The following is a 14943-nucleotide window of genomic DNA, read 5'->3' on the forward strand; positions in this document are numbered from 1 at the left end:
CTTTTCCTGATCCAGGGCAGATCTGAGACCCACTTCCTCCCCCCACTTTGACTGCACAGTCATCTTGTCTGTCGTGGCCCCTCCCAGTGCGTCTCCTGAAAAAGGCCCTCCTGATTGGTTTGAACAATACTTTTATTAAGGATTATATGCACAGAAAGAATACAAATATCTGTGTGTAAATATATGAAAAAGACAATGAAAAAAGGGAAATGAATCCCTCCCCAAAAAAAGAGAATAGCAAGAAAAAAAACTTTCCCAAAAACAGGCTGTGCGGAGGCCTTCTGAACAACTTAAAAGAACCATCCAGTAAAAAGAAAAATCAACCAAAAGAGCAACATGGAATCAAAAGCAAATAAAACTCCCCCAGGAGCAAAACAAAGAAAAGTTTTATTTGTATGTGTTGTTTATTTTTAAAAAATAATTTTTATTAAATGTTTTGATCTTTAAAAACAATAGTTATGTGTTCTGACCCCCTCGTTCCACACCCACAGACACTCCGAGCCAAAGATAAGTTACGGCATTTAATTAACAGAAAGACAGGTCCTTGGCAGCAAACCGGCACAGACAAGCTTGGGCAGCAATCCAGCACAGATAAGACGTGGTAGCAATCCAGCCTGCCAAGCTCACCATAATGTTCTCCAACATTAGTTCCTGCGTTGACTTCTGCAAGAGGGCCTTGTGCACAAGCAGTCTTTTTATAATCTGGATTGGAGCCTAATGTAAGGTGACCAGATATTCATATTTGTAAAGAGGGACACCATTGACCGTGTGTGTGTGTGTTTTGATTAAAAAATTTACGTGGAGCAACAAAAATTTTCATAGAACGCAAAAATAGTATTGTAATATATATATTTTTATTTCAACATAACTATAATTTACAAATATAATACATTTATTTACATTTATATTTATAAATATATTTACCAAAATTATATACAGTATTATTTTATTCTTTGTCATATTTCTCACTTGACTGAATTTTTTTTAGTAGATTGCTGTCGTTGTTTAAAAGGTCATGAAATTTTTCACAAGAATTTGTTAAATTATATTTCACACATAAAATGGCTTTCAAAGTCTCAACACTTAATTGTGATTTTTCTGATGTCCACACTTCATTTACCATAGAAAAAACGCGTTCAGTCGCAGCATTAGTTCCTGGTAAGGACAGCGCGTATTCCACAATTTTTAATGCATTATTGTATGGAATATGGTTTGTTTGAAAATGATGAAATATTTCTAACCATTTGTTCTCTATTGTGATTTTTGCTGATGCCCAAGATTCAACCTTTTCCTTATCAATATATTTTTTTAACAATGATACCTCATCAAAAAGATTATTTTCAGAAATATTATTATTTGGGAAATTTTGATTAATATGATCGAATGATTTTTGCACATCATTCCAATTAAGTTCTTGTTTTAATGCAACCCAATGAAAATGTTCAATATCATTGTACTGTACCGTCCACTCTTCTAAATAATCTACGCAGTTACTATAGAACTTTTGAATGTCATTGATGATCTCTGCATGATTTATTGCACCTTGTTCTTCTAGCTGGCTTATACTATTACGGATAGTTATCGGAATAAAAATATTTTCTAACCGCTCTTGATAGTGAAATTTTAAATTATTAATTTCATTTGCTACTTTGATTACCGAAATTTTGTCACTTTCAATAAGTTTTATACTGTTTTGAAAAACAGCTGCTTGATTGTGTACAAACTCTAGCCAAATTTTTGAAGATTCTTTTTCAAAAAACTCTTCTAAAAATCTAGGACATTTATCCTGTGATAGAAAGTAGGACTTCAAAGGATCGTATATTTTCAAAATTCTTTCGACAGCTGGCAAAAGAGCTAACCAGGGCGTTTTACTGCATCCAAGTATTTTCTGATATTCGACTTCCAGAGTTTCACAAAATTCTTTAAGCATTTCAACGCGCACAGTGTATGTATAGAAATAAGAATATATTTTAAAAACAATGTTTTCCACATCTACGGGCAACAAGTCAGCAGCTGTTTGAATAGCGTTATGTATTATGTGCACTGCACAACCAACACCAATAATGTTTTGATTAAGGTTTTTGTTTAATTTATAAAAAATATTATTTATATCTCTTCTTGGTTTTCCTCCAAAATTTGTGTTCATGCTGTCTCCACAATGTGCAATTATTTTATGTTTTAAATTGTTTTTTTCCAAAATATTAATAAAGGAACTGAAAATTATTTCAGAAGTTTCGCCGGGCAAAGAAACAAAATCTAAAATTCTAATTTGTATTCCAGTTTCCGAATCAAAAAATCTAAGAATGGTTGGAAATAACTTTATATCCTTATGATTAGATGTATTAGAATATATGGATATAAAATTAATTTTTTCTAGATTTTTGTTTAATTCTGAAAATGCATATGGGGAAAGCACATTACACACAATTGCCTCTGATTTTGTTCTAGCGCAGGCAAAATTTTTGTTGACTAACGTTTTGACAACTTGTGATGTACAGTCCATAGATCTGAAGGAATGGTGATTAATAGCATGAAAAGACATAAGTCCTTCTGCTAATGCTAATTTCTTTTCTTCTTCTCCATAAGTTGTTTTCCCAAAAAAATCCTGTATTTTGGAGGAAGATGCAACAACATTTAAATATCTTTTATGTTTCTGTGTGTCCAAGTGCTTTGAAATATCATTCTTCCCGCCGTGCAAAATAGAAAATTCACCATTACATTTCTCACATTTTACCATGTGATCACTTTTGGTTTTTTTAAGAAAAGGAAATTCTCTTCTTAGATCATCGTTGAATTTGCATCCTCTTTTCTTACTCATTATGTTAATAATCTAAAAAAAAATTAAAATTATACGATTTTATACGATATAAAATTCAATGAGGGTGAAACACACTCAATCTGGCAAAGCTGCCTTGCACCAACCTGGCCTGCCCATAGAATAGCAGCCACTTTGAGACACATAAACCTGGTCTGAACATATTGCATCACAAAGAAAACATTTGCAAAAAGGAACATTTCTTGTAGTAAATATATTTTATAAACAATTAAAAAATAAAATTCCCCCAAAAATAATTTTAAAAGATATTCTATAAATAAAAGAAATCCTTAAAAACCATCGTTAAGTATTACACCAGCAATAATTTACACTGTAACCATTTCAAACTATTCCACACAGAATAAATTGAAGTAAAACTATTTTTAAAAATTCTATACTCAATATTTTGAAATGTAATGTGCATAGAATTTTTAAAAATAGTTGTACTTCAATTTATTCTGTGTGGAATAGTTTGAAATGTTTAACTTCAATTTATTCTGTGTGGATTCTTTTTTAAAATTGTCTTAGACTATTTAAAAAAAGATTCTATCCAAAATAAATTAAAATAAAGCATTTTTAAAAATTCTATGCACAATATAGAATTTTTAAAAATGGTTTATTTTCATTTATTTTGGATAGAATCTTTTTTTAAATAGTCTAAGACAATTTTAAAAAAGAATCCACACAGAATAAAACTATTTTAAAAAATCCTATGCACAATAAATAAAATATTATTTTAAAATACATTAAAAGAAAAAAACCTGGGTCACTTACCAACAGGCAAAATCAACAGAACTCCGATGCGATGGATCCTTGCAGCGATGGATGGAAGCAACAGGGAGCAGGCAGGCAGAGAGGCAGCAGGAACAGGTAAGACACGGGACTGGACTGTGGAGGGACAACAAGGCTAGGGTCACTAAGCAGGTCTGGAGAGGGGGGGCGGGGGGGAAAGCTAGGCCGCCTTCGCCGCCAGCCCGCAGTTTTTGTGAAAGCTAGGCCGGGCCGCCCACCCGAAGCCTCCTGAGTCCCGCCGCCGGGGTTTAGTTGCTTACCTGAGGGGGAAGCAGCAAGCTCCTGGAAGGCGAAGCCGAAATGGAGGTCAGACTCAAGCTTTGGATGTTTTAGTGGCAGTGTTTATAACCTGGAAGAATGGCGCAACATGAAGAAGAAAAAGAATTAACATTGCAAATGATTATGTTTGAAATTCAAAAAGTATAAATAAGTACAAAAAACATTGAAAAGAGGATGGAGAACATAGAACAAAAAAACAGAAAAAATAGAGGGAAGAGTTGAAAATATTTATAAAACGATGAAATTTGAGGATAGAGTTTTTAAAAAATGAAGAAAAATATGAACAAAGTGGTAATAAAATTGTTGACATTGGCAGCAAAAAGAACGTGGTTGGAAACGTAGGGGGAGGGAGGTAAATATTTGTAAAAGTTTTGTTTTTAAAATTTTCAATTAAAAAAAAAAAGCCATTGGTTTCCTTGCTCGCCTTTTAGACGGAGCAGAAAAAAGAGGATCTCAGGTGGGCTAAGACAACCTGACCTCAATTCGGTGGATTCAAACCTTTCCTTTCCCCCAAACTCTCCCCACCCCATTGAAACGAGGTCGGGGCGTTTTAATGCCACACTACGAATCTCAAGAAATGCTCCAAAGCTCCGTTTCCTCCGTTCCTGCAACGGGCCTTCCGAGATATGCAATGCTCAGAGACCTCGTGCTCCAACGGACCACAGAGATCTTCTGAAAGCAACCTCCCCCGAAGCTCCTTCACGGATCCCCCCAGGATAGCCTTGCCCGGGCGAGGTGGGGGCAGATCCAGCCCAGGGACAGTCTCCCCCCTTTGCCCCCCTGGAGGGAAGGGAGGGATCCGCTCCCTCCAGGCAACGCCGGAGCCGGATCTCCCCGAGGAAAACCCTGCGAGCGGAAGAACGGGATCCGCAGCTCTCTTCCTCTTGGGGGGCAGGAGATCTCCTGGCTGGAGGGAGAACAGCCTTACCTGAGTGGCATCCAGAAGCCTCTCCCGGGGGATCCAGCGCCGACCCTCTAAGGAAGAAGCAGAACACGTGGCAGGAACCGGAGATCCAGCAGGGGTGGGGGGAAGCAGTGGGGCGGGTAATATTATCCCCTCGAGCCCCGCCCCTCCCCTTTCAGCCCCGCCCCTTGGCCTCCCCCTCTTCTTCTCTAGGCCCCTCCCCTCTAATCTCCCTTTCCACCCTGGACCACGTGCTCCGAAGCTTCTTCCAGTGTCCGTGTGTTTGTGATATTGTGTGTAGCCAAAACTGGGCCATTAACCTAAGCGGGAACTTTTCAAGATGTTCACAAAGAAACTCTTTTTAAAGTGCTTGGCCATTTGCCAAGAAATATTCCAGAAAGGACCTGGGTGAGGAAGGCAGGCAGAGAGGCCAAAAGAGAAATTCCCCCTTTTCGGTTTATTTTAAGGAAAACTCGGTTCAAAGGGCCAGGAAGTCCCAGCCATCTTCTGTTGCCTTTTTTCCTTCCTGCTAGAAAACTGGTTTGGTGATCCCAACTAACTGGATAGTACATGCTTAATTTTACTCTCAGCGATCATTAAGTCTTATACTGATCTGTAGTAGCCTCTGGTGCAAAGGTTACATCATGATCCTCCATGGTGAGAATTTAAATCGATTTTGGGGGGGTCTCTGAAGACCATGAGCCTGGGTGAGTTTCCTGCAATCTCGCCCTCTTTGGGTTGGTCATCTCCCAATCGGCAGAGCCCCTGGGACAGGAAGGAGTGGAGTTTTGGGGAGCAGCCCAGCTCTCTTGCTTGTTCTCATTGGGCCAATACAAGCACAGGTAGTCCTCGACTTGCAACAACTTCATTTAGTGTCCTTTCAAGGTTGCAATTGCCCTGAAAAAAGTGACTTATGACCGTTTATCACACTTGTGACCATTTCAGGAGCCCCATGGACATGTGATTGACATTAAGATGCTTAACAACTTGTTTCTATTGATGAAGGTTGCAGTGTCCCAGTGTCATCACTTTTTGTGACCTTCTGACAAGCAAAATCAATGGGAAAGCCAGAGATTCACTTAACAACGGTGTTGCTGCCCCACCTTATGTCTGGCCAGAGCCCCTGTTATCTCAGTCCATGGAGCTTCTCTTCCCACCATCCATTGAGACTGAAACCTCATCCATTCCTGGGCTGGACTGGGGCTGGTTGGTCAAAGGAGAGATCTCCTAGGAACATTGAGTCTTTGGCTTTCTACAGCCTTCACCCACGACCTCCATATCTAACCCCCAGGAGGGAGGAAGGTGGGAAAGGCCTTTGACTGTCTCTTAATAAAGGCAGCTTCTCTGGGCGGACATCTCTGATACAGTTGGAACCAACCTCTAAGCTGCACTTCAAAGTGCCGGTGAGTCCCAGCAATTTACAGCTGGCTTTTTTGGCAGCTGCTTGAAGACTTTGTTGGTGTTCTCTCTTAAGTGAATGGTAAACATTTTATTTTAACCCTTGGGATTTTTAAAAAATTCAGGTATCTTCAGGTCTTAGACTGGTCTATAACAGCCACTAGTGTGGGGCTTGTGTGACCCTCCATTATGAGCACTTGAAACTAACTAGCCTGACATTCACTGAATTATGGGGTGCCTGAAATGCAACCTGTTATCAATTAACTATTCACACAAAACTGATTACATAATTCAAAGTCGTACTTCCAGTGACCTATATGTTCTAAGTAAGATGTGGTCCAATTAATCATGAATGTGTCAGGCACATGTAGGTAACCAACAATGATCTGCCTTTAGGAGCAGGAGTCCATCCAAATCTTCAGAACATTTTCCCTAAAGTTCATCCAAAATCAACTTCTTTTAATTCAATACTGGAAGTCAGCAGTGTCCAACTAGAGAAGATGGAGTCAAAAGAATCAAGATGGCGGCTGTTTTAAAGGGCATCACCTATAAAGCTAAAAAAGCAGCAGGACTTTGACTGCAAAGCATGGCACAATCTATCGGCCATCTCGACTTTTTTGAACTCCCAGCCCGTATCCTGAAAACAGTTCTCTTGATTATTTTGAACAATAATTTTATTAAGGATTGCATACAGAGATCAAACAAAGAAACATAATACAAATATATGTCAGTGAATATATGAAAAAGACAAGGTGAAAAGAGAAATAAACCTCTCCAAAAAAGATAAAGGGAAAAATTAACTTTCCCTCTTCATCCTCAGCCAGCAAATTCAACTTCAACCCTAAAAGAACCACCTCTATAATTTATCTCCAAATAAAAAACCAGATGGATCTTCATTCAAGCCTCATCCCATTTTTCTCCTTTCTGAATCTCCGGTTCTCCTCATGAATCAACAAAGCTCTAGTAAGAAGTAACAAAAACACCTGTGTGCCTTGATTGATGACTGGAAATCCATTCCCAGTTATGGACATAACTCGAGGACTATCTATACTCTGCAAAACATTATATATAATCTCCAAACCCTCGTAGGTCTTTTGTGACATCATGGTGGTAAGTTACTAATTCAGCTTTGTCAGCAAAACACCCTCACACTCCTAATACCAAACAATTGTAGGATTTCCCTCCTGTCACTGTGAAATTGCTGATGAACGGTAAGGTGTGATTTTTGAAAAAAAAAATGTTTCCGCCTTGTTCCCAACTGAAGAGATTTATCTCTGCTATGGACTTTCTGGTACATTTTTAGTTGTGATTTACAATGAAAAGGTTTCTCACACTCTGCACACTTGTGATGCCAGTCTCCTGTCTGATTTCTGGTGGGACTGCAAAGTTCTGAAGGTTGGGCAAAACATTTCCCACATTGCAAACTTTTTTCTTCCCAGTGTGGATTCATTGATGCATCACAAGAAAATCTTTCCATGAAAAACATTTATCACACTCTTAGCATTTGTGAGGTTTCCCTCCTTATGGATTCGGCTATGAACTCTTAAGTGAAAATTAATGAGCAAATGCTTTCCCACAGTCTAAATATGTGTAGTTTTTTCCTCTGTGTGACTCTCCACGTGACTTCTAAAGGCTGATATGGAAATATAAAAGCTTCCACATTCGTTGCATTGATATGGCATCTCCCCTGCGTGGGTTTTATGATGTATCGAAAGCTCTCCCACGAATCGAAAGCCTTTTCCACATTCTACGCATCTGTAAGGCTTCTCTCCCGTGTGGATGCTCTGATGGCTTTCAAGGTGGTGTTTTCGGAAGAAGCATTTCCCACACTCCTCACATCTGAACGGCTTCTCCCCCGTGTGGCTCCTCTCATGAACCTGGATCTCTCGTTGTGTAGGGTAACTTTTCCCACACTTCCCGCATTTGAATATCTTCTCCCCCGTGTGGCTCCTCTCATGAACCTGGACCTCTTCTTGTGTAAGAAACTGTTTCCCACACTCCCCACATTGATAGGTTTTTCCCCCATCATGCCTCTTCTGGTGCGTACGAAGGTGAGAAGAATCCACAAATCGTCTTTCACATTCTGGGCATTCATAGGGTTTCTCTCCGGTGTGAATTCTCTGATGTCGCACCAGGGATGATTTCTGGATAAAACATTTCCCACATTCGAGGCACTTTTCGTTTTTCTCCCCTGTGTGTATTTTCAAATGACTGCGAAGAGATGAACTCAGGGTAAAACTGTTCCCACACTCAAAGCATTTGTAAGGCTTTATTCCCAAATGAATCTTTTTATGGCGCTGAAGATCTGACTCCTGAGAATAGCTCTTCCCACATTCCCAACACTTGTAAGGTTTCTCCCCTGTGTGAATGCTCTCGTGCTTTCTGAGATAGGCTTTTTTACGGAAAAATTTCCCACATTCCAGACATTGATGAGGTTTCTTTCCAGTGTGGATTTTCTGATGTGCACGAAGGTATGACTTTTGACGAAAGCATAAGTCACAAGTCTCACATTTATAGGGTTTTATTCTCGGGGACCTTCTGAGAACTTTGGCTTCTTTTCCAAAGAAGGATTTCTCTTCTTCCAAACCTTGACTGGATCCACTTCCCACATGGACCTCCCTGTGGGTCAAAAGGAGGGAGTGGAGACTAAAAAATTTCCCACACTCTGAGCATTCATGGGTTCTTCTGTGATCTTTTGAGGTGCTGCTTGTGTCTGATGGGGGATCCCAGAGTTTCCCATCCTCCATGCTTTCTGGCGGTGGTGGCTTTTCTGAATTCCTACTATCTACTGATAGCAGATAGTATCTTGTGGGTACATCTTTGGTCACAGCTGTTTTCCTGCTGGAAAGAAGAACAAAGGAATTGTATTTTCTTTTGAGAAACACAGAGAATCACATAAACTTACATTTGGAGGGGACCTTGAAGGTCTTCCAGTCTTGCCTCCTCCTCCAAAATGGGACATGGGTCCCCAGACACCCGAGACGAAACCTCCAGTTATTTTTGTCACCCCACATGCCTAGGAGGCAAACTCTTCTGCTGTTCCTTGACTCTTATCTTTTCCTCCTTGGTTTCTGCCCCTTGACACAGTGAAAAGGAAGCTCTGAATGTAGCAACAATTGAGACTGCAATCTTGGTCATTCAGTGAAGCAGTCGGTAAATGAGGGATCAGGTCTCAACCACCGTAATCCCAAACTCCTGTTTGCGGGTATTAAGTGATATGATGGTTTTTTAAATGGAGGAAAGCCCAGCCAATGGATGTGGAGGGTCTCTGTAGGGTGGGGGGGGTCTCTCCTGGAGCCATGGAATAGCCCTCCACATGAATTGGGGGTCCTGAAATAGGATGCCAAGCTGCAGCCACTCCTGGAAACCTCAGTCGCCTCAGCCCAGCCATGCAAAGTGCCCTGACTGACAGCAATGCTGGGGTTGGGCCTTAAATGGAGGCCCTCACCACTTTCAGCCAGCTGCCACTGACTCCAGGACTGGACTTCAGCCCAGTGTCCCCACTGCCTGTGTTAAATGCAGCCTTAATGCTGAGACCGATGGCCTTCTGCAGTCTTCTGCCATTCTCCAAGCTGCATATTCCAGTTTGTTTCCAAGCAACATCTCCCAAAGCATCTCCAAAGCTTCTTCAGGACCCCCTCAACCGGCCCATGTCCTGTGCCAGGACTCACATGGCCTCTCCTCCCACATAAGAGAACATCAGATTGCTTATCTGGGACTTTGTCTGCTTAATGACCCGTGAAATTGCTCAACAGCCTGACATCAGTACCTGGGAAGATCCTGGGAAAGATAATCAAGCAAGGGATCTGGGGAAGTCTAGAAACAAGCAAAGCTATTACTAGAATCCAACATGGGTTGGTCAAAAACAGACCATGGCAGAGAAACCTTATTGCATTCTTTGACCAAGTGACAGAATTAATGGAATATGACTGTAAGCACTGGCCAGTTTGATTTCTCCTTAACTGATTGGCCCTCTGCACAGGAAGCCACTTCTCCAACTGAGCCATGATTTCCAAATTCTCTAGAACGGAGTCCCAGGGCTGGAAGAGTGTATGCTGTGCACAGGCTGTGAGCCTTAAAAACGTCTGAGTGAATCCAGGAAGAGGGAATAGGCAGAGGGGCGGGAAGTGTGTGTGCTGTGCCCAGGCTCTAAGTTTTAAAAAGTGTTTCCATTGTCAGCTCTGTTAGCAGGGCTGCTCTGGGGTTTTCTTTCAGCCAGTGCTTCTGCCTGGGGTTTCCTTAAAGGGGGAAGGGCTGACTGGAGTTCCTTGGCACTTTTTAATGAGGTTTCTGGTGCTATGAGGTTCCTGGCACTGTCCTTTTGGGGTGTACTTCCCACACATCCTTAGAATTTGTGCTTTGTAAAACATCCATCAGGAAGGGCTGCCACTTCCGGGAAGGAGGAGGAAAATAAATTTATTTATTATTTATTTGTTTGTTTGTTTGTTTGCTTATATACCGCTTCATAGGGCTTTCAGCCCTACTGACTCTACCCAGCTTTTAAAATCAGAAGCAAAGTAATCATCAGTAAAAAAAGCAAAGGATTTCATTGTTCCCCTTTTATATTGAGAGGAAAGAAAGAGGAACTCAATTCTATTTAAACTTTCCCTCCCTCCCAAACCCTCCCCCTCCCCATTGCAATGAGCTTAGTCTCAACAAAGGTTTTAAAGCTCCATTTTTCCACGTGCTGACGGACTCCCCCTTTTGCCCCCCTGGAGGGAAGGGAGGGATTCCCTCCCTGCAGGCAACGCCGGAGCCGGATCTCCCCGAGGAAAACCCTGAGTGGGATCCGCAGCTCCCTTCCTCCTGGGGGTCAGGAGATCTCCTGGCTGGAGGGGCGGCCTGGAGGGAGAACAGCCTTACCTGAGAGGGATCCAGAAGCCTCTCCCGGGGCATCTAACGCCGATCCTCCAAGGAAGAAGCGGAACTGGAGGCAGGAACCGGAGATCCAGCTTGTGTTGGGCGGGGGAGGCGGGGGAGTATAATATTATCCCCTCGGGCTCCGCCCCCCACTTTGCGGCCCCGCCCCTTGCCCCCCTCCGCCCCTCCCCTCTAATCTCCCTTTCCAGCCAGGAGCACGTGCTCCGAGACTTCTTCCAGTGTCTGTGATTTTGTGTGTGTGTGTGTGTGTGTGTGTGTGTTTGTGTGTGTGTGCGCGCGCGCATCTTTGTTCCCATGGGGGCAGCTCAGCATCTGAGAGGGGAAAGAGGCCTGGGAACCCTGCTAGGCCTCTGCAGAGTAGAGTTTTTTTTTAATAATATTGATTTGTCTCCCGCCTTTTATTAGTTTTACACTCAAGGCAGTGAAGATACCCCACACATCCCCCCCTCCTATTTTCCTCATAACGACCCTGCGAGGGGGGTCGGGCTGAGAGAGCGACCGGCCCCAGGTCTCCCCAGCTGGCTCTGATGGCCAAGGAGGGCCTGGACCTTCCTTTCTAGCCCCGGTTCATTCATTTGACCTCAGCTACAGAATCAAGGTGGCAGCTTTTCCTGCAGCATAGCTGAAGTTCCCTCCCTTTTAAAGGCAGCCCCCCCCCAGCCCCCTCTGCCACTTCATCTCTTTTTCTGCTGAAGAGGAGATTAGGGGAAGAAGTGGTGGAAAGTATCCGAAAAAAACGAAGGAGAAATGGCCAAAGTTTATTCCGGGATCTTCATTCGGGTCCCTTTTGCCAGCAAAAAATGGGATCCCGAACCACAGAAAGAGGGAAATAGCTTCACATGTGCGGTCGAGGGGCGGGAAATTCGAAGGAGCCGCTCCTTCCAGACGTTCAGTGCAGGGGAGACACGGGTTTCAAGAAAGGAACTCGCTTTTTTTCCCTCTCCTTGGAAGCGGCGCCTTTCCCGTGACAGCCGAGCGGAGGATTCTCCATTAAACAGGGGAGGGGGCTGGGAGTAGCTGTTGGGGGGGGAGTTTTCGGGAGGGGCGGGGGGGTCTCAGCGACCCCACGTGATTAGGGGAGGGACTCTCCCACGCGGGAAATTGTGCATTTGTGTGTGTTAAGGTGCCCGAGGACTCCGCAATCATAGACTCAGAAACCCCCAAAGTCTTCACGAGCTCTGGGGCTGCGCCTCCCCTTTTTTCATCCAATGAAGCCCCACGCCACGCCTGATCGGTGGGGAGGGCAATAAGAAGTCCACGCTCTCCTTTGCGTCTGCAATGAACGACCCGCTCGAGCTGCGCTGAAAGACTGAACTCTCCAGCGTTTGAAGACAAGAGACTCTGCCCGGAGACTGATGACGCTGCAGAAAGGAGAATTCCAATTGGTAATTTCGCTTTCGCGGCTACTCCCAATTCCCAAGTTGAAGGAGAACGCTCCCTTCCCCCCAATCCAGACCCACAGATGCGGCCTCTGGGGCTGGGACCATCTGTGTCTTTCTCCCCTTTCTTTGCGGGCGCTTGTGGGGCAGCATCGATGGGCTCTGCTAGGATTCCCCCGATGTTGCTGCGGGGGAGGGGGTGCTGGCTCCCTGGAAGCGAAGCGGGGAAGGAGGCTCCCCGTAAGGAGGGGGCTTGTCTGCAGGAGGAGCGGGCCTGAGAGGCGCCCTCAGTTCTTGTGAGAGAAGGAGGAGGGAGAAAGGGGCTCCTCAGGGCCCCCAGACTCACCCCCTTCAATCAAGCCCTTTCCTCGGAGATCATCCGCCCTGGCTCTGCGGACCTTTGATCAAAGCAGGACCTGGGCCAGGCCATAGCAGGCTCGAAGGTGAGGTTGGCAGCATCGGGATTTGAACCCAGGACCAGCTGGCCCCCCCAAGGAGAGAACTTTGGCTTCCCATTCCTCAATTGTAGTCCCAGGGCAGCTGCAGCAGGAAGCAACTTCTGGAGGGAGGGTCTGTCCCACAGGCCAACGCAGAGTCCTTGGTGCTGAAGGGACGTCTCTCCTGGGGGTGGGCTTGGGGGGAACTTATCTGGAGGCTCCTTCACTCTGGGCTCTCGGGAGGAAGAACTTTTCATCTCTGGAGCTGAACCCAGGAGGACATTTCTTTCATCAGGCATAAGTATGGATTAGGTGAGACCTGGCTCAAAGCCAGTATTACTGTGAGAGGGACCTTGGAGTCCTAGTGAATGATCACTTGAATATGAGCCAGCACTGTGCAGCCACCTCCAAAAAATACAATCCTGGGTTCTATAAATAGAATCAAGATCACGTGAAGTATAACTACCGCTATATAAAGCCTTAGTACGACCTCACCTGGAATACTGCAACCGATTTTGGCCACCATACTACAAAAAAGATGTTGAGACTTTGGGAAAAAATATCAGAGAAAAGCGACTAAGATGATCAAAGGCCTGGAGACTAAAACATATTAAAAATGGCTGCAAGATTTGGGCTTGGCTAGTCTAAAGAAAAGAAGGACTAGGAGAGGCATGATAGCAGTATTCCAGTATTTGAGGGCCTGCCACAAAGAAAAGGGGGTCAAACTATTCTCCACAGCACCAGAGGGCAGGACAAGAAACAATAGTTGGAAACTAATCAAGGAGAGAAGCAACCTGGAATTAAGGAGAAACTTGCTAACAGTGAGGACAGTTAACCAGTGGAATAGCTTGCTTTTAGAAGTTGTGGGTGCTTCATCACTGGAGGTTTTTAAGAGAAGACTAGACCCATGATTCCAGAGGTGACATGCACATATGCTCCTCTGGCTGCCAGCTGGTCTTTGCTGGCGCTGTTTTCCAGGCTGTTTTGGGGCCATTTTCAGGACATTTTGGGGCTGTTCTGGCCCCACAAATGGGCAAAAAATGGTCTGAAGTCTGAAAAATGGCCCGGAATAAGCCCCCCCCCAAAAAAAACAGTGAAAAAAAGGCATGCGTGCACCGGCCAGTTGGTCTTCGGGTTTCTGGTCCTCCAGCTGGCCAACATGGATGTACGTGCTAGAAACCAAAAGGCAAGCTGGCTGGCACACAGATGCGCACTGGCCAGCTGGTTTTCGGATTTCCGGCACACCCCATGCATCTGCATGCACACGCATTGCAGTTTGGGCACTTGATGGACTAGACAGTTGCTAATCTAAAATAGTATAGGTTTTGATGAAAGAAATGTCCTTCTGGGTTCAGCTCCAAGTGGGGAAAAAGACACTGGAGACATGGAGGCTGCTTGGAAAGATGGTTTTAATGGTGGACACGACCACATGGCTTGAGTCCTGAACAGAAAAGGTGAGATCACATGCTTCAATCTTGGTGGAGAAAAGGGAAGGGAAGGACTGAGATGCTGAAAGTCCCTGGTTTTATGCCCTCTCTGGCCTTTGATCTTGATCTTGTATTCTGATTGGTTGTCGGACTCCCATGGGGCCATGCAGGGACAACTCTCTAGGCTGCGTTTTGAATCCAGGTTTGGTTCTCAGATGCCATGTGGCAAGTTGGGTAAAGGGCCAATATTATCATCATGCCTTAATCCCATCCCCCTGGAGCTGAAGGGGAGAACTCTTTATTATGTAAAGGGACTAGCTTGGCCATCTTAATGGCCCATTGACAAAGTGGGTGGGGGCAGGAAGCTACAAGGAGCTATTCTCTCTTAAAACATCTTTCTTCCTTTTCACATCCAGGGAAATATAATATTCTGCCTTTTCAATATTTCCCAGGATATTTCATTTTTCTGGGAGAGGGCTGGGTGATAACTTCCTACAGTTTTCCTGCTTGAGAAGAGGGCTGCACTAGAAGGTCCCTTCCAGCTCATGGATACTATTCAGGTGTTTGGGTGGGGGTCTCCTCCTAGGCAGTGCTGAAGCAAACATAATTTCCAAGTTTTTTTTCTCTTTGG

The 14943-nt window shown here is 44.0% G+C and overlaps 1 protein-coding gene across 1 annotated transcript; it reads right to left on the reverse strand.

Moving 5' to 3' along the window:
• Positions 1 to 7768: 7768 nt before the first annotated feature.
• On the reverse strand, positions 7769 to 8935 carry LOC116502511 (zinc finger protein 501-like). The gene has a single exon (XM_032208391.1). The coding sequence runs from the start codon at positions 8933 to 8935 to the stop codon at positions 7769 to 7771; it is 1167 nt and encodes a 388-aa protein (XP_032064282.1).
• Positions 8936 to 14943: the final 6008 nt, after the last annotated feature.

The sequence above is a fragment of the Thamnophis elegans genome, chromosome 2, assembly GCF_009769535.1.
Source record: "Thamnophis elegans isolate rThaEle1 chromosome 2, rThaEle1.pri, whole genome shotgun sequence".
Classification (NCBI taxonomy): Eukaryota; Metazoa; Chordata; class Lepidosauria; order Squamata; family Colubridae; genus Thamnophis; species Thamnophis elegans.

What these genes read in the sequence shown, in the direction of transcription:
- LOC116502511 (XM_032208391.1), bottom strand. Translation starts at nt 8,935, where the DNA reads ATGGAGGATGGGAAACTCTGGGATCCCCCATCAGACACAAGCAGCACC.